The 27,375-nt window shown below is 32.1% G+C and overlaps 4 protein-coding genes across 11 annotated transcripts; 3 read left to right on the top strand and 1 right to left on the bottom strand.

The window, feature by feature from the left end:
* LOC7462978 (uncharacterized) lies at positions 1-1,514 on the top strand. 3 transcript variants are annotated; one of them, XM_002324250.4, is made up of 4 exons: positions 1-145; positions 434-825; positions 940-1,058; positions 1,162-1,514. In XM_002324250.4, the coding sequence occupies exons 2-3, from the start codon at positions 452-454 to the stop codon at positions 1,031-1,033; spliced, it is 468 nt and encodes a 155-aa protein (XP_002324286.1). In that variant the 5' UTR covers positions 1-145; positions 434-451; the 3' UTR covers positions 1,034-1,058; positions 1,162-1,514. The 3 variants fall into 3 exon arrangements, with proteins under 3 accessions (XP_002324286.1, XP_024445869.1, XP_024445870.1); XM_024590101.2 differs by having other exon boundaries at positions 1,153-1,514; XM_024590102.2 differs by having other exon boundaries at positions 33-145; positions 438-825; positions 1,153-1,514.
* An 11,793-nt stretch (positions 1,515-13,307) lies between these two features.
* On the bottom strand, positions 13,308-15,349 carry LOC7459018 (UPF0481 protein At3g47200). Of its 4 annotated transcripts, none has more exons than XM_024589624.2 (2): positions 15,163-15,349; positions 13,308-14,856 (listed from the first exon to the last, which is right to left on the bottom strand). In XM_024589624.2, exon 2 carries the CDS (start codon positions 14,757-14,759, stop codon positions 13,473-13,475), a length of 1,287 nt encoding a protein of 428 aa, XP_024445392.1. In that variant the 5' UTR covers positions 14,760-14,856; positions 15,163-15,349; the 3' UTR covers positions 13,308-13,472. The 4 variants fall into 4 exon arrangements, with proteins under 4 accessions (XP_024445392.1, XP_024445394.1, XP_024445393.1 ...); XM_024589626.2 differs by having other exon boundaries at positions 13,308-14,820; XM_024589625.2 differs by having other exon boundaries at positions 15,195-15,349.
* Positions 15,350-16,222: 873 nt separating this feature from the next.
* On the top strand, positions 16,223-17,966 carry LOC7462979 (protein OVEREXPRESSOR OF CATIONIC PEROXIDASE 3-like). Its single transcript, XM_052449070.1, has 3 exons — positions 16,223-16,227; positions 17,411-17,474; positions 17,575-17,966. Exons 1-3 carry the CDS (start codon positions 16,223-16,225, stop codon positions 17,770-17,772), a joined length of 267 nt encoding a protein of 88 aa, XP_052305030.1. The 3' UTR covers positions 17,773-17,966.
* Positions 17,967-24,431: 6,465 nt separating this feature from the next.
* Positions 24,432-27,375, top strand: LOC7459020 (transcription factor HY5). 3 transcript variants are annotated; one of them, XM_024589933.2, is made up of 5 exons: positions 24,435-24,880; positions 25,128-25,191; positions 25,313-25,499; positions 25,620-25,776; positions 26,633-27,375. In XM_024589933.2, exons 3-5 carry the CDS (start codon positions 25,315-25,317, stop codon positions 26,696-26,698), a joined length of 408 nt encoding a protein of 135 aa, XP_024445701.1. In that variant the 5' UTR covers positions 24,435-24,880; positions 25,128-25,191; positions 25,313-25,314; the 3' UTR covers positions 26,699-27,375. The 3 variants fall into 3 exon arrangements, with proteins under 3 accessions (XP_002324289.1, XP_024445701.1, XP_052305090.1); XM_002324253.4 differs by lacking the exon at positions 25,128-25,191 and having other exon boundaries at positions 24,432-24,880; XM_052449130.1 differs by lacking the exons at positions 24,435-24,880; positions 25,128-25,191 and adding an exon at positions 24,970-25,073.

The following is a 27,375-nucleotide window of genomic DNA, read 5'->3' as shown; positions in this document are numbered from 1 at the left end:
CTAAAACAAGTATAAAAACAGCCTTAGCCCCAATACGTAAATCACAAGTTCCTTAAACAATCTATTGCTCTTTCAACTACTAGGTTTCCCACTTCATTTCTGTGCCTACTGATTCTCCTCTCTTTCAACTTTCTGCCTTCTCAAGGTAAGGCCCTTGTTCTCTCTTTTCTTTTAGACCTAACAACTTATCATGTTGGTCACACTTTCTCTTCTAGCTAGTGTTCAGATATTCAAGCTCCACTGTTTAAACCATTTCCATACTTTGATGTTCTTAGAGTAATAATAAATTAATGAAGCATTAAACCATATATAGTATGCTATTCTAATCCAATCTTCGTGATCATTTGTAGTATAGAATTTCTACTAGAACAATGTTGGTTATAAAAATTGTAGCATCTTAATGCACTGATGACTGGCAAATTTGAACATCTAGCTAGCTAGAGAAGGGAAGATGAGCAGACCAGGAGATTGGAATTGCAGGTCATGCCAACACTTGAACTTCCAGAGGAGGGACTCGTGCCAGCGTTGTGGGGACCCAAGGCCCGGAGAGAGAGATCATTATGGAAGTTTTGGTGGAAGATCAGGGGGCTCGTTCGGATTTACGGGGCCTGATGTTAGGCCTGGTGACTGGTATTGCTCGGTTGGCAACTGTGGAGCTCACAACTTTGCTAGTCGTTCAAGCTGCTTCAAGTGTGGTATGTCCAAGGATGAATCCTCTGGTGGTGGGCTTGATGCTGACATTTCGTGGATGAGAGGTTATGGCTTCGGCGGAGGCAGCGCCTCTAGCCGCTCTAATTGGAAATCCGGAGACTGGATTTGCACCAGGTTGATTATTATTATTTTTTTCGTTGCCCCTACATGCATATTTATTTGAACTTTTTTAAATCTGAAAAATATTTAATTTGATATTATTTCATGTTTTTTAAATAAATTTCGCAGGTCAGGTTGCAACGAGCACAACTTTGCTAGCAGAACTGAGTGTTACAGATGCAATGCACCAAGAGAATCAGGCAGCAACAAGTCTTCGTATTAATCATCAATATCGATCGCATTTTTGTGTAAGAAATTGCATTTTCTTAATACAAGCCCTTATGTGCGTACAGTTTTCAGTTTCATTAGGCTAATATTTGCTGTCCATGGCTCAAATTTTAGGTACTGCAGTCCTTCAAGGAGAGAATTAATCAACAAGGTTCCTGAGAAATCTTGGATTGACCAGCTTTCGCTCTTAGTGACCTCTATTTTTGTTCATTTGGATATCTGTGGACTTGTGCTGAGGAGCTTTAGAAGGACGATCATGCATTGCTGGGAAGTGAGATTAAATTCAAGGAGAGCTATATGATCACTAGTTATTTATTTGTCAGGTTTCTTAAATATAGACATGTAGTCCTGTGCTGGTATCGTTATTATCGATCGATCTTTGTGCTTTGAGACAGTTTCAAGCCCTTCATTATTCAGTCTAAGGTGTGTTTAATTTATCTAAATTAATGAAATTCCTCTCCTTGTTGATAGAGTTATATATATATAATATGTTTAAAACCCTTTTTTTTTTCTTTTTTTTCTTTTTTGCATTGCGATGTTTCTAGTATAAGGTTTATTACAAGACTGCTTTTTCTTGCAGTACTGGTCCAAGGAATATTTGACTTAAAACTGTAAATTAATTATCAGCAATCTCCATCTCTCTACGTACAAAAGCAATTAAAAGGAATTGTTTCATGGACCACAACGGGATCTTTTTGGTTAAACCAATGCAAGAGAGTTAATGGATCTTGGATTCAAAGAACATGTTCGAGAATTTAATTAATTAGCCTTGATTTAACACATCCGTAGGGACAATATAATCATCATATATATCTTCTAAAGAATGAAAGATATTCCACTTCGATATTATAAGAGAATTCGATGCATGCAAACTGCAGCTTCAAGAATATACAGGAAGCTAAACCAAAGCCATAGTCAAATCCTAGCTAGGTTTGAATAACTTTGAGTCACCTGTGGAGGTACTTCTCGGAATTTAGCAAGAAAGTAAACCAATCAATACTAGCATAGCCTATACATCTAGGTCTTTTATACCAATGTAGAAAAATGCTGTTCCTCAAGGATGTCCTCTCCTTGAGGAGAACACTTCTATAATTTTAGAAAAATCAAAATGGACCGTATATTCTATGAGTTCTAGGCCTAGAACATTAATCAATGATGATCAACACAATATGTATTAATCAAGCTTAGGGTTACTCTCATCACAACATGATATTTATGTTCTTTTCTTCCTTGTTAGACAACATGATGTTTTCTCCAGCCGTTTCTTTGAAGTTTTTGTTCATGTTATTGCAATACTCTTATACTCATTTGTAAACCCTAAGCTTGCCTTCGCACATTTGATATCATCAATTGTCCAAGACATTATAAATGATATGTTTTTGGTTTTAATCAATATGATGAATGGTCTCATTATAATTGATAAAAAGGGAAAGTTACTGCTCACTCTTCTACCTCGTAGCAATGGAAAAGTAAGATGTTAATTTATGATATGCTTAGATTTTCTTTAAGAGGCCCCCCTGCCTATATATATATATATATATATATATATATCAACTTTATGGGCTTTAATATTTAACGGATAGGGTTAGCTTTGTATAATCTAAAGAACTTCGAATTTCAGCAGGGATTGGGTGAAGATATTAAAAAAATAAAATAATTCACATAGGATTCCGAAGCTTTTAAGCTAACCTTTCATGGGTTCCCTCATTGACCTGATCTTAGGTATATGTTTAACACGGAAAACATTTGATTGGTCAAAAAGTAACCACGCATTTATTAGTGTCTGTTCCTACTACACTCCATTATATAGCTTTTAGCAAGATTCTTTGTTACCCTTTAAGCATGGCTTTATGTTACTTCGTATGCTTTGTTGATATTAGCGAAGTGTACTTACCCATTTAATCATACAGCCTTGGTGTCCAAACTGACGTAGCAATTCTTTGTAAAGGGTTTTTTTGTGCCAGGGCTTCCACTGCCTTAATTGCCATGATTGACCACAGTTTGCTGAAGGTTTCATCAGCTGTGTATGGAGTTCTTCAGTAAACATTATTTGGTTTGAGTTTGAAGCTTGTCAGGTGATCATATATAAGAGAATGGATTGTTTCGTTCTAGAGAAGACGTTCGATGGCTCTTTTGATCTATTACATAATTATATGAAAAAATAATGTCGTTTTTATCAGAGATTAGTAATTAACATTGTTATTAGAAACTCAACTGCTTAGGGAAATGCAAATTTTTAAAATTGTTTTTGCCTTTTAAGCTGACAAGGGCAGGACATGAAGTACTAGATCCACTTTCTTTCCTTTGCTTTGTAAAAGATGAGACACAAAGCTAAATTTTATGATAAATGTAAAGAAATTATAACCTTGGATGATTACAAGGAAAAAATAATTCATGGAGATGGAGGTTTGGTGGTAAATAATCTATCCCTCATTAAAAGATTGCTAATAAATGGAATTAAGTAATAATTTCATGATGAATTAGTGAATTATGTATTTTCATTTTATTATATATACCACCACTTTATAAAAACAAAAAAAACAAAACAATCATCATAAAACCAAATGTAATGGGTCAAGGTGGCAAAATTAATTTTTTTTTATAATAATCATGATATTATTGATGAAAACAGTTTATTAACATTAAAAAATATATAAAAACATAGTTGTCGAAAAGACTATCATAAAAAAATTAACCTCGAGCTAAAAATAGCCTTGATTAAACCAAAAAACATAAAAAAAGTTTAAATTAATTACTCCACATGGTTTAAAATTTGTCAATATCCGACCTCAAACTCTCGAAAAGAATTTAATGTGACCCTTAGATACCACTAGATAGCCAATGACAAACTAACAATAGGATAGCAAGTTTGAGCTTTCATGTAGTGTTTTCAAACTTTCAAGGACTTTTATGAAATTCAATCATATCTCTATGCATATATTGCCATGCATGGAGAGAATTGGAGAAGACGAAGGAAATTTAGAGACGGAAGAAATAGCATTCCATCAAGGCATCAACTTGTTGATATTATAACATTTTAATCTATGAAAATTAAAGTGAAAATAGGGGCTAAAAACTAGTTTATCCGATGAATTATAACAAAACGACAGAGCATGGATGGCTTGTCGGAATCATGCAACTTAGGCCCCAAGTGGGGAAAGTCTTCAATCTTTGGAAATTGAAGAATCAAGATTAATTTATATATAATCATCAATGTATTATTATTTCCAACATTGCAATTCAATCTCAGAAAGAAAAGACAATTGATGGGTGCTATTTGCTCATAAAAGAAGAACATCAACATCTTTAATCATGATTGCTAAATGTCAGCTGGGCCCTAAAAGCTATGAAAAACTATACAATTCACTGGATTATTGAGCTCCATTTGTTGAAATTGACATCACGTTTGTTTTTGTTTTTTAATGGTATTTTAAAAAAAAATTATTTTATTATTTTTTTTAGAAAAGAATTATCTCAACCCAATAGCTTAATTAAACTGTTAGGTAAAGTCTCTGGATATAATTTATATTATTCTCTAACACACCCCCCTCAAGTGTTCACTTTATCTTGTGTTTAATTTTTATCAAATAAATGGGAATGGTGAGATTCGAACTCATGACCGCTTGATCATCAAGGTTCTGATACCATGTCAAAGAACCATCTCAACCCAATAGCTTAAGTTGTTAGGTAAGGTCTCAGGATATAATTTATATTATTCTCTAACATTCTTTATTTTAATATTTTTTTGTGTTTTGAGATTTTTTTAATATTAAAATAAATTTTAAAAAATAAAAAAATATATATTATTTTAATTTATTTTTTAAAAATATATAAAAAAAACATATGCCGCCACATACAATGCTCTTGGTAAACACTGTGATGGTCAATGGTAGCAAAAACGAGAACTTTTGATCCAATTCAAGGCACGGGAATTAAATGGCTTAAACTTTCGTAAAAGTTTTTCCTTTTTCTTGCTTTTATATAACCAAGCATGCTCGAATCGTATTAAAGTTTTTCCCTTTACCCCCTTTATAAACCAAACATGCTCTAGCAAGTCTTTTTACACACCTTGACAACTCGGCCAATGCATGCTTAATTCGAGGAAACTTCCCGTTCCTTGGTAATCGAATTCTAATTATGTACACTTCTTTTATTTTATATATATACACACGATATGACATGCCCGCGCGCTGCTGCGGGCTTATAAAATAAATATACTTGATAGTGTTATAATTGTGAATCAGCGCTAGATAAATAATAGAAATTAAATGTATGATAGAGCAAATATTTCATGACGGAAAAAAAAGTTGTGTTGGTGATAAAAAACTTAGCGACTGAACAAAATGATTTGTAGCAATCTATAGTGTTTTCTGAGGAAAGATACAGTGTTTTCGCCATATAATTTAGCTTTTCAGTTAATAAAAAGGAAAAAAAATTACAAAACTAAATTCTCTACCAACTTAATATTAAAAAAAAAAACAAACAAAGATAATTTTGGAAGGAAAAAAATCCATGAGAAAAAACGTTGCAACAATTGACAATGTTTTGTGAGGAAAACTATAGCGCTTTTCCCAATAAAATAAAATAAAAAACCATTTAGAGAAATATTGTAGCAATCCATAGTGTTTTGTGAGAAAAACTACAACGTTTTCCTCATATGATTTAGCTTTATTGTAATTATAATTATTAACCAACTCAATATTAAAAAAAAATCGACAAAGATAATTTTGGAAAAAATCATAAAAAAATCACATGGGAAAACACTGCAACAATTCACAGTGTTTTAAAGAAAAAAAAATTATAAAGCTAAATTATTAATCAGCTCAATATTAAAAAAATAATTATTGACAGAGACAATTTTAGAAAAAAAAATAACAAAACAAACACCAAAAAAAGGAAAAAAAATCATGTTGAAAACACTGTAGCAATTCACAGTGTTTTGTGATGAAAGCTACAGTGCTTCCCCACATGATTTAGCCTTATTTGTAATGACTTGTAATTGTAATTCACAAACAACTCAATATTAAAAAAATAAAATTGAAAAAAATAATTTGAAACAAATTATCACAAAAAAAACCATGCGGAGAGACACTGTAGCAATCCACAATGTTTTATGAGCAAAGCTACAATGCTTTCCCCACATAATTAAGCTTTATTACAAAGTTAAATTCTAACCAACTTAATATTAAAAAAAATAAAATCGACGAAGATAATTTTGGAAAAAAATATTACAAAAAAACACAAAAGAAACTGGAAAAAAAACTATGTGAGTAAGAACTGTATCAATCCATAGTGTTCTGTGAGGAAAAACTTGTAGTTACTTGTAATTGCAATTCTTAACCAGCTTAATATTTAAAAAATAAAATTGACAAAGATAATTTTAGGGAAAAACATAACAAAAACAGGAAAAAACCATGTGGGAAAAAACATTATAGCAAGCAACAGTAATTTTCGAGAAAAGTTACAGTGTTTTCCTCACATATTGTAACTGTAATTTTTAACCAGCTCAATATTAAAAAATAAAATTAAAAAAGATAATTTTGGAGAAAATAAAAAAAAAACCATGCAGAGAAACACTGTAGCAATCGACAATGTTTTAAAGAAAAAAAATTGCAAAACTAAATTCTCAATCAGTTCCATATTAAAAAAAAATCGACAAATATAATTTTGAAAAATAAAGAAATAAAATAGAAAAACTATGTGGAAAAACATCGCAGCAATCCACAGTATTTTAAAGAAAAAAAATTACAAAGCAAAAAATTTAACCAGATCAATATTTAAAAAGTAAAATCAACAAAAAAAATTTTGAAAAAATAAATAAATAAATAAAAAAGGAAAAAGGAAAAAAAGGGAAAAGTTAGCAAAAACAAAAGAAGAGGAAAAACATTGTGGATTACTGTTGTAATCCACAGTGAATTGTGTGGGGGGGAACAGTGATTCCCCCACACGATTTAGATATTGTCGTAGTATATATATATATATATATATATATATATATATATATATATATATATATGAAAAGATGAACTATAAACAAGAACGGATTCAAGATATAATTTTAATAGGGTGGAAATAATATAAATAAATAACTAAAATAATTAAGATTCAAAAATCATAACCTTATAATGTAAAGTTAAAAAATTTACATATTTCATAAAATCTTTTATATATATATATATATAATTCACAATTGCTCTTTGAAACTTCATAAAAAGATGTTTGATTATAGCATCTTTTAATTATCAATATTTTCAAATATCTATTTTTCAATATAAATAATTAAACTATCATTCATCTAATCATTTTTATAACTAACTATAAATTATTTATTTCAATCAATCAACATATAACAATAAATTATTTATTTCATCAATTTCTCATTGTCTTTTTCAAGTTATATTAAAAATTCAACTATAACTAAACAATATTATTAAATCCACTTCAATCCTCATCAACACAAACTAACAAAAATTTACTTTGGTTTCAAAAATTCTCATTCCCCTATTAAATAGCCAGCTCTACTTTCACCATAAAAACTCAATTTTTCTTCTTTAATCATGTTTTATTTAAAGCCATTTACATCCTATTCCATACCAAAAACATCATATTTTCACAATTTCATTTTTTTTTCTCAATTTAACATTTAAGAACCCACATTTAAAATTTAAGAATTTCGTATAAACTTTGTTAATCTTTACTTAAACTTGTATAATTGAGTTTATAATATCATATCTGATAATTATATGAACTTTGAATATTAACCAGTCAAAGTTTTATAGTCCTCTTTTCTTCTTTTAATGTCGTGAGTTTTCTCTTTCTACTCCATTTTCCTCACTTGATTTTCTTTTTAATTCTTGAGTTAGATATGTTCAATACTCACTTCCTCATCTATCTTGTCTTAAATCTTGGTTTCTCTTCGAGGTTTTTGTGAGGAAGCTCTTAAAATTATTTTCTCTTCTAATTTTTTTCAGCACTGAATGACAATTTAAAGGGGAAGAAGAAGCTAAATTTTCAGTTTTCCTAGCTTATTTATGAAAATATCATTAATGAGCCTCCATGTTATTTTTTATTCAACTGTTGATATTCTCGCATGGTCTTTCCAAACCTATAATACCCTGAATTTTTAACCTAAGATAGAGCAATGTGTCAAGAGGTTCCTCATAAAATTTCACTCCAATATGACAATCAGATTGAGAGTTATGCTAGATATCGTAAAACTGATCAATAAGTGATTTAACGTCAAAATCCAAATTTTCTTATTAAATCATTGCTAAAACCATATCAATTATTTTACTAAGTCCCCGAGACCATTTTTTTTATTCTGAAATATATTTATTTTTCATTTTTATCATTTGTTTTATTTACAAACTTACTATAATTTCATGGTAACGTTATTGATTTTTAATCAGAGTTTACATCAATATTTTTTCGCACAGTTCTTTCTTAACTTTTATTTCTCATTTATGTTATAATTTCTCGAAATTATTTTTTCATTCTCGAAATAGATCTATTTTAATTTTTTTCTAATTCTTCTATTCGTCGAAATCCGTTACCAATTTCATCATAATATATTTGATTGATTTATTTATTTATTTTTGGCAGTGTGGGCAATGGCATAAATTACCCACATGGTGGATCCGTACATGATTATAACTTGGCCGTACATATAAAACATTAAGGATTATAAATAGAGTGGTAAAAAGATATGTCTTTTAACTCATCATGTGATAGGTCCGACTTTCACATATAAAGAGCTCATGAGTTTGGCTCTGGTATGATTCTTCAATAATCTAGATATATATTGTTGTTATCCATTTTTTGGTTCCCAAAAAAAATGAGAAAATACAATATATATATATATATATATATTTGGAAGAAATCCAAAAAATAATAGGAGCGAGGAAAGGATGCTGGAATGCCGAAAAAAGATCAAATTGGTTGAAGAGGTTCAAAAATGCGAAAGGTTGAAATTTAACAGTATATTTTTTACTGGTGAGAGCCCTGTTGACAAAGAAAATTTAATTTGAAGAAGAAAAGTCCAAAATCAGATATTTATGGACTCAATTAAATCTTATCTAAGGTTTAATTGAACTTATGGAGTGTTTGATTGCAAGGCAAATTAATTTTTAAGTCAATTTCAGCTTTTATTGGATGAAATTAAAGTTCTGGGGTCCAATTATAAGTTTGAAGAGTTAATTTGATCAAATCAGGGGTTTAATTGCATAATTATTGAAGTTTGATGGCCAATTAGGGACTTAATTGAAACAATCCGAAACCAAGGATCAAACCGGAAAGGCGCTAGAATCAAGGGATCCAATTGTAATTTATCCAGGGGTTTGATTACAAGATTGTAAAAACATCCAAGGACCAAATCAGAAATATCATTTAAAATTTCAAAACGGTGCCGTTTCACTGAACACTGTTCACTGCTTTCTTCATCAGCAACGGTTTCATGCAGCTGGCTGTTCACTGCCTTCTTCATCAGTAACGGTTCCATGCAGCTGGCTGTGAGACATTACAGCAGCAACAGCGCCAATTCGTTTTAATTATGGGGCATATGTCACGGCTGTCATCCCTCTGCAAACGTTATCAATCTGGCCGTTACCAGCACAAGGTCTCTGACCTATAAAAGCAGGAGAAACAGAGGGGCAAAGGGGGAGGGAAAACCAGAGGGGAACGACAGAGGAGAAAAAAAGGAGGGGAGAGAGCCGCACCGCATTGCCAACGCCATCGTCAGCTCATCATCTTCTTCGTCCAGCAGCCACTGCCATTCTCCATCACAACCGCACCAGCACTGCACAACGGAAAGGAGGAGAGGACAGAAAAAAAACAACGAGACAGTGAGGGGAGAGAGGACAGAGGAAAAAGAGAGAGAACAAAAGGAGGAAAAAGACGAGACAGAGAGGGAAAGCGTGAGGAAGAAAACAGAGGAGAAGGGGGGAGAAACAGAGAGGCAGAAATAAAAAAGCAGGGAGGCAGAGTGAAGAAAGGAAGGAGAGAATACAAAACCAAGGAGAGGAAGCAGTGTTGGAACAACCCTTCACACTGTTTCTTCGTCTGCAACTGCAAAGGAGAGGGACTGTTGATCCTTTTTCAAAACTGCAGGATCCGTGATCAAGCTCAGAGAAACTGGAAAAACACGAATACCAGTAGCAAGGAAAAACAAAAGAAGATAACGAACCAGAGGAACCGGAGGAAAAGCAAACGAAAAGGGGAAAATATAGGTCCAAAACATGCTGCTGCTTGGGTCTTGCTTCCAGGTAACTCCAGCTTTGCAAGATAATGCACAAAACACTGTGCACTTAGAAATTAATTACACCGTGACTGTAGCAGCCTGCGAGCAGGCGTGCGTGAATTGTTCACGCACGCTTGCGGATAAAAACCAGCTGGGTCCCAGCCCGGAAAAAATTCTTAAAAAAATTCTTTTTAAAAATATGTGATTTTCCGCAAATATTTTATTGCATTTTGAAATATTAATTTATATTTTTATATTGTAAAAATACAAATCCAGTATTAAAATACCTGGATTTTGTAAAAATAAAAAAAATAAAATGTTTTGTTTTCATGCATACGGCCAAGTCTCTCAAAAAAAAAAAATCATATTGTATTTTCATATAACAAAGAAAATTTCAAATATATATATTAGCATGCATTTTGACTTTAATAACCCGTTTATTAAAGTCACGAGAACTAGGCCAATATTTCAAAAATTCCAAAAAAATTATTTTGTTTTCTTTTAATATCTGGGGTTATGACCTTATACGTAAGATGTATTCTGGATATTAAATTTTTTTTGTTGACGTCAGAACAGTTAGGTTTTACACGATAAGATAAGGATCTCCTTACCAAGGAGGATTTTTCTTAAACCATAGACGGACCAACAACTAGAAAACACGACAAGACTTTAGATTTTATCAGACAATAAAACAATGCAGTCTACCTTAGGTAAGGCGTATTTGGGTTGTTAATACCTTTCTTTTACGTAACTAGTCCCCATACCCGATCTCTAAGACCAGTTAGGGTTTCTAGTGACCAAAATACTAGGTGGCGACTCTCATTCTATTTTTCCACTAATAAAAAACAAGAATTCCTTGTCTCCTCATATTTGCCATATTTTTACACATCAAATAACAATTTTGAGGGTGGATGTTTTCGCCGCGACGCTGCACACGTGCGGCATATATGATAGATATCGTTTGATTATTTTCTCATAATAAAAAGATAAAGATGGTTGGGATAAAAATGTATTTAATTGGATAAAAAAAAATTTAACTTTATTTCATAAATAATTTTTAGCTAATTTTTTGTTTATCTAGAAAGGAAGGATAAAGAGGTGGCGTAGAGATAAAACCAAATTATTATTTAGATTATGAAAGAAAATGAATATCATTATTTAAAAATTAATATAATAATTAAACCATGCATAATGTAGAGAAATAAAATTTGGTCATGTTTTCAAAGAAATTGGATTTGATGATGAAGAGGATATTGAATGATTACTAAAAATATGTATTTGTGATGAAATTATTATCTTATATTTCTATTGATACTAGATGTTAACTTTATGTTGATGCAAATATTTTATTTGATAAATAATTGGTTTAATTATTTATTTTAAAATTAAATATATTTAAATAAATAATTTAATGATTGAGTAAATTATAATTTTATTATATTATTTTCTTAGCAATAATTTTTTTTATATTTTGATTACATATCTTGTCTTTATACAAAATAAAATATTTTTTTCATTTATAGCCTTGTTGTTGTCTTGTCTTAATTTTCTATTCTAAGACAATAATCAAATAAAATATTTTTATATTCTAAGAAAATAATCAAATAATATCATAGAGATGAATTAAATATCAATTGATTGATGTGAAAACTAATACAAAGATACCCTACTAGCTTTAGTATTTTTTTAAAAAAAAAAAACTTAATTACACACATTTTCACATCAATCCATTTGTGCATGCAAGTTATCTCAGGATGCCACATGATGATAAATTGTCATCGAAATTATTATTTTATAAATCATTAAATATAACTACTTCTCTAGGAGTTCATGCCCAAATTACCCACGTGCTAAAAGATGGGGAAAATAGTAGAATTCCTAGACGAAATGATAGAATTTAGAGTTTGCTTTTAAATAAATAAATAAAATAAAATAAAATAAATTCTTAGTTTTATTTAAATGCTCTTTCCACTATATTTTCAAATCAAATTATTTAAGTATCACAATCTCACTAATATATATAAAAGTGGAATCCGTAAATATTCACGAATTGGCATATCAAGATCATGGGCCAATACCTGCGCCATTCAGGGCAATATTTGGCCCATCATGGAATTACGAACCCAGATGGGCTGGAATAGAAAACATCCGTAATATAAAACGGCCCATATTTTTCAATTCCGAAGAAATCAGGCAAAATCTTTCACAACCGCCATTTGATTCAAAACAAGCAACATCAAATTTAGTTCAAGTTTCTAAGCTGTTTCTTCACCGCTAATTTCATCATATTTTAGTGTTTCTTTAGCACATGATAGTTCACGATTAGTTAATCGTCCATTTCTCTTGTTGGATTTTAAGGCCCACTAGATGTTCGATGAAATGTCTCAATGAAAGTCTCGGGTATAAAAGACTTAATTTTGGAGATAAATATGAAGAACTAGTTGAAAGAAGTCAATATTTAGCGGTGAATGTATAAGAGTGACAGAAGTTTGTCGATGGTGCAAAGTGCGTTGAGTCCAAGAGAAATGGGGCTATGCATCTGAATTTGATGTTATATCACTCATCAGGTGAAACCCTATAAGAGGTTTTACCTTTGGAATGGTATGAAAAAATGTTTCTTTTTTTCTGACAACATATTAAGCATCAGTGCTCTGTTCAAAGTCAGGTTCTTATCAAGTTTCTTTTTTCTGCCATATGCCTCTGTTAGTTGAAAAGACTATTAGAGAGTAATATAAAATTATTGTTGAAATCTCGCATAATAACTTAAGATTTTAAGTTGAAGTGTTTTTTGACAAGCACTAACACAATAGTATTAGAGGGTGTTTTTTCTTTCACCTGCAGGTGTAAATCTCAAGCAATTGCTCTTGTGACTGTAGAAGGAACGGATAAAACTATATTTGACACGCGCTAACACAATAGAATAAGAGGGTGATCTTCAGCTTTTTAATCTACGAAAATATTGTTTTTTTTTCGTGTTTTTTATTCTGTTCATATTCAGAATTCCTTCTAGATCATGCAAAAACTACTTGGATCATTACTGACAACACATTGAGCTAGTTGATTGCAGTGTTACAGAAACAGAGTCATTAGACAAAATGAACATTGACAACAGAATAGAGACTGCAATCACAAGGTAAAGCCTCGCAGTCTGCTCAACTCAAAGCAACTTAAAACACTATGAAAATCAGTTTGGTAGTACCTACACTGACAAAATAGAACACACTGCTTGTATAGTAGTGAGTACAAGTAGAATGACAGCAGCGATAAATGAAATGATGGACCATGGATTATTGAAATAGTGTTGTTTTAAGGTTGCCTGCCACTTGTGCCAAGGTTTTCTGCAGTATGCATTCAGCTCTTCAACCAGACCAGAAAAATAGAAATGGTCGACGATGACAAAAGTCTCTTTGACAAGGCCATGAAAAAGAGCTGACATCCCTTCATCATCCCAGAGCCAGTTCTCAACAATTCCATCTTTAACAAGTAATTCCACATCCTTAGCCGTGTTGACAAGGTGATTGATAATGATGACATAGTCATTTATGTAGTTCTTAGAACAATGGCATTGCTCAAATGCCAGCAGATTTCTGAATAACAGCTCTGTCGCACCGACTATTTCCAATCTGGGTATCTCCAAAATCCCATTCTTGAATTTTATGTCAAATAAGTTTTTGCTTGACCCCAGCTTGAACTTGACCCCAGCCTGATGGAGCTCTGTTGCACTAGGTATGCCCAGAGTTTTAAGTTTCTTCTTGGATTTCGACTGAGGAGGTTGATGGCAAATCCACAAAAAGTCAACTAGATGTTGTACTTTAGGGGATTTGTTTTTCTGAGATTTTTCCTCCATTTCCTCCAAGTCCCACAAATCTTTTGAGAACTCATAGGCAAGCTTGGTGATTGAAAGCATTTGATTTTTGCCAGACGGCAAGGTTATTCTTGCAGGATCAAAAAGATCCTCCAGAATAAAGAAAGGAAGCTGATTTTCAAGTAACCACATATCTTTCCTTATATCTTGTATCGCCCATGGTTTATTATATACTCGATCATTTTCCTTTTCCTTTCGCATTGGTTTGAAATGATACCTCAACAAGACTTCAATGATGAAGGCAGCATCCACTAGAATCATTTTTATGAACTCATCACTGCTAAATTCTATGGTTTCCGCATAACAATCTCGTAGTTTTTTCTCATTTTTCTCTATGACTTTAAGATAATCCACCAGACTCAACTTTGTCCTTTGAAGAAAATCTTGAAGGTACCTCTTTTTATGCTCTTCCATCGGTCTTAGTTCTGGTTTGCCATGGTGCAGTGGCCCAATTGAGACCAGTTGAGGAGTGTAAGCCTTTTCGTTCAAATGATGCAGTCGCTTAGGAACTGTGTAGATGCAACACTTTGAGGACAGAACAGGCAAGCTGTCTAACTCCCCTCTCATTGAAGCTGCTAGTTCGTCGATATTGACCAAAGTATCATTGGTTATTTCTGCCATCAATTCACCTCACTGCTTCAACAATTTCCACACTTGTAATCGAAGCAGAGGACTATGACCACTGGCAACACAATGAACAAAACCTTCACTTGTAAATCTGCAGGTAAATTAAGAAAGAACAGCTAAATATTCCGTTATCTCTCGACATTAATGTTTACTCTTTCAGGGCCTGTAAGGAAAATCCAGTAAATTGACAAGGTGGGAGTAATAGTAAATAACAGTTATGCTGAGGGAAACTTTCTGCTGTGCATAACTTTACTTTTTCCAGAACCATGAATGGTCAAGTCGAGTATCAGCACAAGGAAAAGAAAACATCTTGAAGGCATACATAACAAGATACAGATCTAATCTTCAAATATAAAGGAAAAGCCAAAGCACAATTATGCACACCAATCTTCCTTACCTACAAAGTGGGGTGAGATCCTACTTGCGTACCTGGAACTCTTGACTCAAGCCCTTGAGGAGGTAGCTAGCTCAATTTTCTACTAGATTTCTGCTAGTCAATGGCTCAATTTTCCAACTCTCAATGCATTATGAGAGAGAGCTCTACTTGACCTCGCAAGTCTTTCTTTATGCCCTATTGATTTTGCTACTCGAATCGTTTTTGGTGATTTTTTTTTTAATTATTTTAATATAATAATATTAAAAATAATTTTAAAAAAATTAAAAAATATATTATATTCATATATTTTCAAGTAAATTGTATATTTTCAAACACCATTTTAAATCATAAATTCATTATTTTTTTATATTTTAGTGTAGAAATTACTTAGGTGATCAGCATATGTTATGGTTAGTGTTTTAAATTAATTTTTTTTTTTTAAAATAAAGATGCTAACTTTATAAATATGATTTTTAGTACTATAATTTTTTTATTAAATAAAAAATATATTATTTATGTTTAATAAAATAAAATTTTTTAAAAAATAATGGATAAATTGAAATTTTTTTGTTAAAGTTAATTAAATTTTAAAATAAAAAACTAATCATTATAATAAAAAATATATATATATATATATATATATATATCTAAATATTTAACCATAACTATTCTTTTTATTTTATATATTTTTATTTATTTTATTTTAAAAGTTATTTCTTGTTGGCAAGAACAAATAATTTTTATTTTTATAAAATAAAAAAAATAAATTATAATGATTTTTCCAGCATTATATAATTAATATAAATTCAAAAGATATTTATTAGATTTAGAAGGTGTTTGAAAGTGTGGTAGCAGTTATTTTTTAAAATGTTTTTTATTTAAAAATACATTAAAATAAAAATTTTTATTTTTAAAAATTATTTTTAATACGAGCATATCAAAAATAACAAAAAAAATATTAATTTAAAATAAAAATATTAAAAAAAATTATTTTTTTTTAAAATATTTTTAAAATAAAAAAACAAAAACAGCAAATTTACCTCTGCTGCTGCAGGAGAGTTGAGAACTTGAGATAGCAGAAATGGCGTTCGCTTTATTCAAATGCCTAAAAGGCACTTGAAAGCTTAACATAGACACACAAGTGACCGGGTCCATCTCATGCCATCCAACTTCCTTCAGCCACGTCACTCTCTCGCCTCCTCCGCTCTCACTCTCTCCCCCCGTCGAAACAACAACTCTGCATTCACTTCCTCTTCAAAGAAAAAGAAGGCCAGCTTAAAATATTAGTAATAATTAAGTGAAATGGCCGGGAAAAATGAAAATTTTGATGACCCATTTGTTTAAAATTGAATTTTTTGTTAGCCCATTTGAGATTTTTCACTGTATGATAGATAATAAGATTGAAAAGGGTCATGGTGAAAGCGTTATTGAAAAAAATGAAGGAGAAGGAACGTGGAGAAAACTAGTTTGAGGCACTGTTTATTTGTTGGAAATTTTTTTTTTTTTGAAAAGTGAATTCTGGAAAAATAAATTATTTTCTGATATTTGGCAGTATAATAGAAAATAAATTGGAAAATATTTTTCAGTGTTTGGTTATGTCATAGAAAATGAGCTGGAAAATAACTTATTAATGTTTTATTTTTCTCAAGTTTATTAAAACAATAAGGAACAAATCTTACAAATTAAAAAGTTGAATGAGAATGAAATTGAAAAAAAATATAATTTCATAAATTATCTCAAATAAAATAAATAATAATCAAAATAACAGAGATCAAATCTAAAAAATAAAAAAAATGAAAGATAAAGAAATTAAAATAATAATAATTAAAATCTCATAAATTATTTCAAATAAAATAAGTCACAATCAAAAGAATGAGAACCAAATTTGATACATAAAAAATTTCAATAAAAAAATAATAAGGAAAAATCAAATAACAATTATAAAAATGAGGACCAAAGTTAATATAAAAAATAAATTTTAAGAGATGAAATTGAAAAATAAATATTCAAAACAAAATATATATAGCAATCAAAAGTTTGAGAATCAAATTTAATATAATCAGCAAATAATATGATATTTCTAAATTTTTCATAATTTTGAAAAAGTGTTTTCCGTCCAAATTTTCTAGGAAAATATTTTCCTGAAAACTAAGCTAAATTTTTCTTTGATTGAAAAGTGTTTTTCGTTAATCATTTCTAATAGCAAACAAAGATAAAAATAATTTTAAAAATAATTTTTTAAAAAGTGAATTTAAGAAATCAATGATAGTCTTAATAATCGGCAACCTCGGAGACTCGCACGAGCTTTGAAAACTGGGCACTGCAAAAACAGTGTGCGTGTCATGACAGCAATGTTGTTTCAACAAACTACAAAATAAAGGGACATCTGTGAATATTTCTGGTTTCTATATCTCTTCTTCTTTTGTTTTGCAGGTTAAAAGTCTAGCTGCGGAGCTTTGTCTTGATAGGGCTGCTGTTCTTGACTTGCTTCGTGACACTCCTCTAAATCTTGTTATGATGAGTGCCGCCTTGCCTGATGAACCTGCACCTACACTGGTGATGCTGGAAACTTTACCAATTGAAATTGTTCCTGAAGAAACTGGAAACGTGAATGTCACTGGGCTGAGGTGAAAGTGCCAATTCATGTTATGCAGGGCAGCTGGTTTGCTCGAAAGAGACTGAAGAAAGTCCATGCTGACACTCCCGAAAGAGTCTATAGAAGAACTAGGAGACCCACTGTAAGTCTAGTTTTCTCTACCTTCTCTCTTGTGAAAAAAGTTGTCCGAGCGGATATTGCATTTTTTGTGCTATGAAAAATGTGGAATTAATAGTTTAAGTTATATAAATTGCTAATCAATTTTAGTAAATGGCTTTTATAATCTATGTGATGTACATGTGAAAAATCTCATTACACAACCAAACAGAATTATGGTTTTCCAGAGAGTTTGGAGACGGTTTTAGCCTCCAATAAGGTTACATGATGTGCGTGTTGTCAATACTCAAACCCTTATCTTAATTGAGGATATCAATTATTATGAAACCTTGCTCTAAACTCTTTCTAGATTAGTTTCCTACTCATATTTATGATCATTTCATGATTTAATGAACTACCTGGAGAAAAACAAGAGGATGAGGTTTTTATTGAGAAGCTGTATCGATTTAGGGAAATTCTGGTTCCTTGTGCCGTTCGTGTATATAAACAACGCAGAATTCAATGATTAGCAACATTGTACGTCACAAACCTGCCTCGGAAAAGAGTGGTGGAATGGTTTGAAGATAAACGTGCTGAAGACAGTGTTCCTGAACATCGACGCGCATTTCAAAGGTCTGTTACTGAAACTGTATCTTCAAGTTGAAAAACTCTGTAAATTTGTAATGTATCTGGGAATGGCATGTGAGGGAAGATACTTAATGCATCAAGCTTTTGATCTTTTCCATGTTTTTTTCAAGCTCTTGCTCTTTTCCATATGTAATCCTTTCTGAAAACTAAGATTCATGTGGTTATTATCATAGACAACACAAGCTGCTACGTGGTTTATGGAAATTTGACGTGCAAGTTTGACAGGCAGTTACAAAGTTGCTGGTAAGTTTTCCAGATCCCAAATTGACAAGTCTTAACATGTATTAGCAGGAATGGGGGCAATAAAACATGGAAAGAAAATCTCTACATAACATAAGCTTAGGAAGGCTGTACGTAGAACATTTCTTGTAAGAAGATGAGAATCCTTTAAATCATGTGTTGATGAGAAATTCTGTGTTTTTCATGGGTTTGCTGTGTAATTGGGCTGGTAGCGATCTGTCTTTATTGCTAATAGTGGCACCTTCAAAGTATTGTAGCGATAGCACACAAATCAATTCCTGCTACTTCCACACAATCAGCAGTGAAAGAGAGAGTTCTCTTCAATCTTGTAGCTATCGTCGTCTGTTTCTCATCCTTCCATTCAAGCACCACAATGCCTAGAGAAAATTAAAGTAGTAGATTTTAATTTTAATAGCGTGAGGGTGATGGCCTCTAATGACGGAGGGGAAGAAAGGAGAGGAAGAAGAAGAAGGAAGAGAGAGGAGAAAGAGGCAGGGAGGGGGGAAGAAAATCAAGTCATGGATATTTTTATATTTAAAATTGACATTGACTTCAAATCAATGCAATTTCTCTAAGAAGGAAAGAGTTACTGCACTCAAAACATTAGAGATTATGATAAAATTTTAATTTTATAATCATATGTAATATTAATTTTTAAATATAATTTAGAAAAATAAGATTATTGGTAGTTTATTAGGATATAATTTTGTGAGGGGTTATAAAGAAATTTAGAAAGATAATTTTTTTTAAAAAAAGTTATTTCAGGTACACCGATCCAACCACATAGTAGTGGTTTAGATACGAGTGAAGGTTATGGGTTAATGAAATGAGCACGGGTGCATAAAAAATTAAACTGAACTTAATTTATTATGTGTTTGTTTGAGAGTGTAATATATGATGTATTTTAAAATGTTTTTTTCTCATAAATATATTAAAATATTTTTATTTTTAAAATTTTATTTTAAACATCAACATATTAAAATAATTAAAAATAATATTAAATTTTAAACAAATTATTTTAACCGCAATACCAAATACGTCATACATCTCAAATCTCAACTCTTCGTCATGCACCAATGAATACCTACTTTCTCACCTAACCTTCCTAAAATGGGAGAAAACTATCTACTAGATTTCTTATGCCAAATATAAGAACATCTAATCCTTTGGCTTCAACAAAATGAAAATACACAAAGAATACCAAATTTTGGCAGTTGTGTCAAGCTTTGATAAATTGTGTAGGTAAGTGGATTTTCCACTGCGGCTTGTCTTGTAAGCTTAGAAAATGTCCTCCAGTATTTGATTCGACAGAATTCAAGAATAGCTACAAAATTTCCCTCGACAATATCGTAGAGCTTATGCTGTTTCTAGTGAAAATTGTTCGGTCTCCATCTTGGTAAAACAATAGCTTTGGACAAGGGTGTTTTCAAACAAGATTTGTACTCTTTTTGTTAGTCGTCGGCATGGCAAAATGCTTTCCCCTCCTTGGATCCCATCCTATGGCTTATTTACTTGTAATTCTTAACTTCAAATTAATTCTCTCTGCCGCCATCTGCTATATATGCTTAAGAGACAGCAACTATTATCGTATCACAATCTCCCAATCCACGTACAATAATAAGAGCAATCAAGAACTAATTAAGGACATGGCAACTCTGCAAAGGTCGACAGCTTTTAGGAGGCAGGGCTCATCGGGAGTGGTATGGGAAGATAAATACTTCTTGAAAGAGGACAAGGTAGACTACAAGGAACTAAGGCCATGCCAGAGTGCGAGAGTTGTACTCAGCATGACAGATCCCGGCCAATCGAAGGCAGAACCCAGTGCTTTCCCTCGCAGCTACTCAACTGCCCCCGTCAATCATTCTTTTGGAAAGCCTCTGGCCATCCCTAAATCCAAATCAGATAAAAGGAAACTGTTTTCAAATCTACTTTTTAGCAGCAAGTGATTAATTCCTTAGGAAGATCGATGGCTATGGAAGTTATGCATGTAGGTATTTGCATCTTTCATTTATTGATTTGTTGCTCGTTACATTTCTTTTAGTTTAGCAGCCATAGTAGTGGCATTCTCAAAATTGAGCCATGCCTCTTTCTCTCGCTTAGAAGAGAAAGAGAGGATTAATACCTGCTGGCAACGATTGCAGTTACTTTATGTTTAATCTAATATAATATAATATGGTTAAATATCGTTGTTGGAAGTTGGCATCTCTGTTGAAAGAGGAGACTGTCTAAACCCTTAAACCAAAATAAACTACCCCCAGCAAAACCCAGAACCATCATGATTCATATGCATGGGCTGATCAACCTAGAAGCCTGAAGAAAGTGTGTGCACAGCGCTTCCCTTCAGAATATCGTTAATGCATTTAGACCAAACATATAAATCATTCGCTTTCAAGTTACTGCAATAATTTGGATTCTGCTGTAAAGGTGATGGCCATGAATAATGGCATTAATCGTATCATACTCGCAAGATTTCTACCACGAAGTCTTCTTAACTTCCATACAGTTTTCTTGCCCAAATATCCAAGCTGTGGAAGTTACAATGTACCTTCACCTTAATGATCATTACAAGCAAATCACAAGTTCATATAATTTGTTTCCCAAAAGCAGTCGAAAGAAGGCAGTAAGCATACAAAGTTTTATCAGGATATGAAGGGGTAAGAGAGTGGAGAATCACTGGGATGTGAAAACAAACAAGTGTAAAAGCGAGCCTATATTACTTGGCTAGGGATGCAAAAATCAAGAGCATATACTCGTAGTACTGTAGAAATAGACCATTCAAGACTGGGAAATAGCTAAAACTAGATGTTCATCGTAGCAGCAAGACTTGTCATGGCAAACTTTCAAAGTCATTAATTGTTTAAAGAAATATGGTTTAGATTCCACCTGAGAGGAGTTTAAATTGGATGAATTGTTCTTTTTTATGACGTATGAGAAATTATAACATGATTTAATCCCAAAACTATTAATAATTAGAAATGCTAATAGCATCTCTAACCGAGAAGGTCCCAAAGAGCGTAGCGTGATGGCAAAAGGCTTGAGATCTGTACAACAGGTCTCGAGTTCGAATTAGGGCGTGCACCTCTTGTAAAAGCTTGGGACAGCCGGGGTTTTACTCGCTCACCTGGGCCCACAAAGTACGCTTTCCGGGTGGTGGGGTTTCCTTGAATCCAAAATAAAAAAAATCTCCAACCGAGAAGCTAAAAGGACGGGCAAAAGAAAAATATTGTACGTGTAGCTTTTTTGTTTGTTTCTATGCGCTCCAACCGGGAAGCTAAATTGACAGCTAAAATAGCTGTTGAACACAGTAATTGTTATTCCTACATTTCTCTGTAGCAAAAGGCAAATGTAAATAACAGTGCTGGCTATCGTTTTTTTCTCAGTTGGTTTATATCTGTTGGCCAACGTATTTATTTTGTATCCGTTGGCCAACGTTAATTTTTTTCATTTAAAAGCAGAAGGAAGAAAACAACATTTAAGCAAAATAGAAGGAAGAAAACTTTACGTGCAAATTTAAAAACCTTGCATTGTGCATCACCCTTCTCTCTAATTTAGAAAAACAAGAATCAATTGTCCTTCGGTTAATTAATAACATCGATTATGTTAATTAGCTGAAATCAAAAGGTATATTTGCTTAAAGACATTTTCTATTTTTTCTTTTGCATCTCTTGATTCTTGAGACCTTTTGTTGTTAATTTGCTATTTGTAATGATTTTTATTTCTTTGTTATTTTATGTTTTTTATATGGGTTAAGGAAGATAATTTTTATTTATATTGTTATCTTTGACAAAATTAAAAGAAAGTAACGATGGTAGCTGATATTGATAAAAACATGGAGGGACATATCTTAAATTTATTTTTGATTGCCTGTTTTAATTTGAGGTTAATTATATTTTTTCTTGTTAAAAATACAACTAAACCAAGTGATTAGATTAATTGTATAATTAAATTAATGTTAGAACAGGTAGAAGACAATTCTTATTATTAATTCACATGTATGGAAACTACAAAATTGCTAGACATTGAATGTCAGCTTCCTTTACATTTATATTACTTTTAAATGTTGGCGGTTTTTTTCAAAATTTGAATTTGAATTTACTTTTAAAAAATTAAATTTTTAACAGTAACATATAAAACTAAAAATTATATAAATAGTTATTAATTTATTTAATTAGATATTTGCATGGGCTTTTCAACATACACATTAAGTTTTTCATGTAAAAATAATATATAAAAGTAGCTTGTATACCTGATAATTTACCCCCACATGATTTGACAATGATTGTTGAACCTTGGTAAAAAAAAACCTATATTACCTTTTATATCTAGGGGTGATCATTTTCAGTTTGGTTCGGTTTTTATCAAAAAAAATAACCAAACCAAAATTATTATTTTTTTGAAAAAAAAAACCGAAACCGAACCGAAACCGGGTCAAACCGACCGGTTTCGGTTCGGTTTTTTTAGGGCAAAAACCGGTTCAAACCGGTTTGGCTCGGTTTTTCCGGTTTGGCTCGGTTTTTTTCCGGTTTTTTGTCGGTTTCGGTTCGGTTTTTTTGGTTTTTTGGTTATAAAACCGAACCGAACCAGCCGGTTTTTTCAAAAATTTAATCGGTTTTTTTTTTCCGGTTCGGTTTTTTCGGTTATTTTTTTTCCGGTTTTTTCAGTTTAATCGATTTTCCGGTTTTTTTGCTCACCTCTACTTATATCTAGTTAAAAGTTTTTATCATTGAAAAGCAACTTAATGAATAATAATTTATGTTTCAATACACGGTAATTTTACTGAGAGTTTTAGGTTTTTTTTTTTTTTTTTTTTTTGTGTGATTGTAATGGACGCCATCTTTTATTAATTTTATCTTATTAGAGAATCAAATGCTCAAATTCTAAATCGACCTCTGTTAACTATATTTTTAAACTAATCAAGTGTTTTTATAGTTTTTGTAGGGTTAAATCCATTATTCAAATAATTTTGATTATATAAAAAACATTATTTTATTCAGTAATCTCTATTAACAATATTTTAAACTAATCAAGTCTTTTTATTGTTTTTGTAGGGTTACATCCATTATTCAATGAATTTTGTTTTTTCTTTTTAAATACATAATTTTATTCAACAAAAAATAAATATGAGACTCGAGTACCGGTTTGAATTGATTCAAGGCTCAAACTTGACTATGTTAAGATTTAAGGAATAAAAAAAAACTTAGTTTATCTTATTAAAAACACAATTTAACTTATTAATTTATTAAAAATAGAACGATTGGGAGTGTGGTAACGGTTGTTTTTTAAAGTGTTTTTCGCTCAGAAATGTATCAAAATAATTTTTTTATTTTTTTAAAAATTATTTTTGACATCAGCTCATCAAAATAATCTAAAAACACAAAAAAATTAATTTATTTTAAAAATATTTCTGAAACACAAAAAACAAAAGAGAAATCAATACTTAACTATTTATTTTTTTTCTGTAAAAGCAACATTGTATTAATTATTTTTTATTCATCCATCGTATCCAAGAACAACCTCGAATCAGCTTTCACGGCTATGAAATAAATCAAAATGAGTGGTCAGTTTGCAATGGATTGGAGATTTGGAATTTTGATTGAACCCTAATTTTGAGATGGATATCACGTGATTGTCACAAGTGGTCATATCCAAATATCGAACACAGATAGTCTCCTCTTCTACATCACGGCATCGGCATTGGTCAAATTATCAACACTCAAATAAAACTGTTGTTTTTTTTACAGAAACCAAGAAACACCACTAGGTCCCAATTTCCTCTTCCAACTTCCATCCCAACCATCCGATCAAACCCAATCCAACACTCCACATTCCTCCACGATTGTACCGTACAATCCTTTGATTCACCTAACTCGTCATGGCTCATATGCTTCCACGATTTCTATGTTTCCATCGACCGATTAAAATTAAATCTAACGGCTCTAAATCACTCCGTGCACTTTCTCTGCACAATTTACTACATATTGCATTAATATCCCGCTCTTTTTTCTCTCTCTAAAAGCCATAATTTTTATTTTTTTTCTATCTGATTTTCAAAGGAAAAAAAAATGCAAGAACAAACAACTAGTTCAATTCCTGCTAATTCTCTGCCGTCTAGCAGTGAGCGATCTTCAAGTTCTGCTCCTCAACTTGAAGTCAAAGAAGGTCTTATCTCTCTCTCTCTCTCTCTCTCTCTCTCTCTCTTGTTAATATTATTTTGACTTTAAAATGGAAATAAAGTAGTTTCTTTATTCAATTTATTTAATTTTTCAATATTTGATTGTTTTTCTTCTTTATTTCAATTGAAGTTTCAGACTTCCCATCTGGGTTTTTTGAAATAAAAGCTTTTCTATTACAGGTAGAGCATACTTGTACAAAGTTATAATCTTTATTCATTTATTTATTTCTTCAGGATCTTCAAGTATCTCAAAAGTTGCCAATCTGGGTTCTGTAGAGTCATTGATTTTCTCAACTGGGTCTCCAATCTTACTTCAATTTTCTTATTAGAATCTCTTAAAATTCAAACTTCATGTTTTCATATTACATTGTTTGTGTTTAGATTTTTGAATTTATTGTGTATTTCTTTGTTGATTTTAGGTATGGAGAGTGATGAGGAAATTAGAAGAGTTCCAGAGATGAGCGGCGAGCCGGCCGGTACATCAGCCTCCGGTAGAGAGACCGGTTCAAACGCCGGTCCAGACCGGGTGCAGCCAACAGGAGAGGGCCAAAGTCAGAGAAAGAGAGGAAGGAGCCCAGCTGACAAAGAAAACAAAAGGCTGAAGAGGTAATGTTCTGGTTTTACTCTTTTACCCTTTCTTGCCGTTTGAAGTGGAGCCCCGAGGCATTTATGATGGCGATTGTCGATAATTAGTGTTTTTGGTGGGGTGTTATTGGGAATTCTCAGGTTGCTGAGGAATAGAGTGTCAGCACAGCAAGCAAGGGAGAGGAAGAAGGCTTACTTGACTGAGTTGGAAACAAGAGTTAAAGATTTGGAAAAGAAGAATTCTGAGCTTGAAGAGAGGCTTTCTACTTTGCAGAATGAGAATCAAATGCTTAGACAAGTATGTTTACATAATCCCATCATTATATCGTTCTTGTCTTGTTCCAATAACTGTTCATCACTAGGGAAATACTAGGATATTATGAGTTAGAGATTGAAAAAAAAAATCATTAGGGCATTATTACCTAGTATTAGAAAGCAGATTATGCTCATAATGAACATGCATGGTTGATGATTGCCTAATTGTAGTTATAAAGTATAAGTTTTTATGTGTATAGCCAATTGATTGAGGCATATATGATAATAAGACACATGATCTTGACATCTTGTTGTGTATTTAAGAGAAGAAATTGAAAATGAAAGGCGTTACATCAAGGATTAAGAAAGAAAAGAAAGTTCATGAACTTATAATTATTGGGGTGTATCATGTATAGGTTAGCCCACATGAGGCATATGACCAAAAATAAATATATAGATTCTCTAACAAAGAGAATATATCATCCCACTTGGTCTTGTCCAATTGCCATCAATGTATAGCATGTGCATCTGAATGTCATCTCTGTCAATTATTACCCATCTGGATTTTTTTCCCTTTTCAACTACCCCTTTAAGAAGACCTAGTTGGTGATAGTTTATGGTGGTGGGCCAATCGTGAGGAGGGCTCCATCATTTCAGGCTGTAAAATTTCAATAGGGCTGGATTTGGCAACCAGACACTATATGAATTTTTCATAATGGCCCTGTTTTCGGAACCCATTTAATAGGTGCATGACTTGTCCCGTGGACATCCAGAAACCATATTGCATGGTCTGGTCTCTTATGTGCAGGATTTGAAGCTAAATTCTTTCTAATTAACTGCACTGAAATCTATTAATGTTTTTTGTTCATTGGTCATAAAATGATTTGACACTGTTGCAGATATTGAAGAACACAACAGCGAGCAGGAAAGGAGGCAGCAGCGGTACTAATGCAGATGGGTCTTAGTGAGGGATGGTAATGTACAAGAGGAGTGCTTAGCAGAGAGATACTTTCAGATAATACTATCCCCTTGTTGATTATCATGCATGGAAGTAGTGTGGCTATAGGACCATGGCAATTTTGCCCCTTAGTGCTATTTTTCCCCTCAAAGCTTGCACCATGGCAAATTCATTAATTTTAGATCTACAATGGGATGTGCGCAGTGTGATGCAGATGGTGCATGCCCTAGATAACAAGGATGTATTCTTTCAGCAGTCTGACCATGTTTTTCATACGCTGAAAGTATATGAAAATGTTTTGGGGCAGCAGGTGAATTTGGGAAAACAGAGGTTACATATAGCCAAAATGAAACCATTTGATTTTACTCTTACGTCTTCAGCACTCTGTGTCAGCATGCGGCATCCTCCACTGGCGGGATGCGTCAAGATGTATTCAGATGTGGCCACCTTGAGACGTGGTAGTATTGAACTGGGTGTTTTGGTGTGTAATAATACGGGAGCAATCATGAGTTATTGTAAAGGTCCTGAAGATGAATGTTCTGGTTGATATTGGGGAAGCTTCGGGTGCTCTCCAATGGTGTCACACTCAAGCTCGTTCTTTGTTATATCGATTTGGTTTATTATTGTTCTATTAAAAAAAAATTAATTATTATTATTAAGAATGTGGTTATGGTTGTTCTTAAA

The sequence above is a fragment of the Populus trichocarpa genome, chromosome 18 (assembly GCF_000002775.5).
Source record: "Populus trichocarpa isolate Nisqually-1 chromosome 18, P.trichocarpa_v4.1, whole genome shotgun sequence".
Taxonomy (NCBI): Eukaryota; Viridiplantae; Streptophyta; class Magnoliopsida; order Malpighiales; family Salicaceae; genus Populus; species Populus trichocarpa.
The sequence above is the reverse complement of the archived record's forward strand: the minus strand, read 5'-3'. Positions and strand labels throughout refer to the sequence as shown.

What these genes read in the sequence shown, in the direction of transcription:
- LOC7459020 (XM_002324253.4), top strand. Translation starts at nt 24,784, where the DNA reads ATGCAAGAACAAACAACTAGTTCAATTCCTGCTAATTCTCTGCCGTCT. An exon ending in TCAACTTGAAGTCAAAGAAG is followed by an intron (nt 24,881 to 25,312) that starts GTCTTATCTCTC and finishes TGTTGATTTTAG; the next exon opens with GTATGGAGAGTGATGAGGAA. An exon ending in GAAAACAAAAGGCTGAAGAG is followed by an intron (nt 25,500 to 25,619) that starts GTAATGTTCTGG and finishes GGGAATTCTCAG; the next exon opens with GTTGCTGAGGAATAGAGTGT.
- LOC7459018 (XM_024589624.2), bottom strand. Translation starts at nt 14,759, where the DNA reads ATGGCAGAAATAACCAATGATACTTTGGTCAATATCGACGAACTAGCA.
- LOC7462978 (XM_002324250.4), top strand. Translation starts at nt 452, where the DNA reads ATGAGCAGACCAGGAGATTGGAATTGCAGGTCATGCCAACACTTGAAC. An exon ending in GGAGACTGGATTTGCACCAG is followed by an intron (nt 826 to 939) that starts GTTGATTATTAT and finishes TAAATTTCGCAG; the next exon opens with GTCAGGTTGCAACGAGCACA.
- LOC7462979 (XM_052449070.1), top strand. An exon ending in CTGGGCACTGCAAAAACAGT is followed by an intron (nt 17,475 to 17,574) that starts GTGCGTGTCATG and finishes TTTGTTTTGCAG; the next exon opens with GTTAAAAGTCTAGCTGCGGA.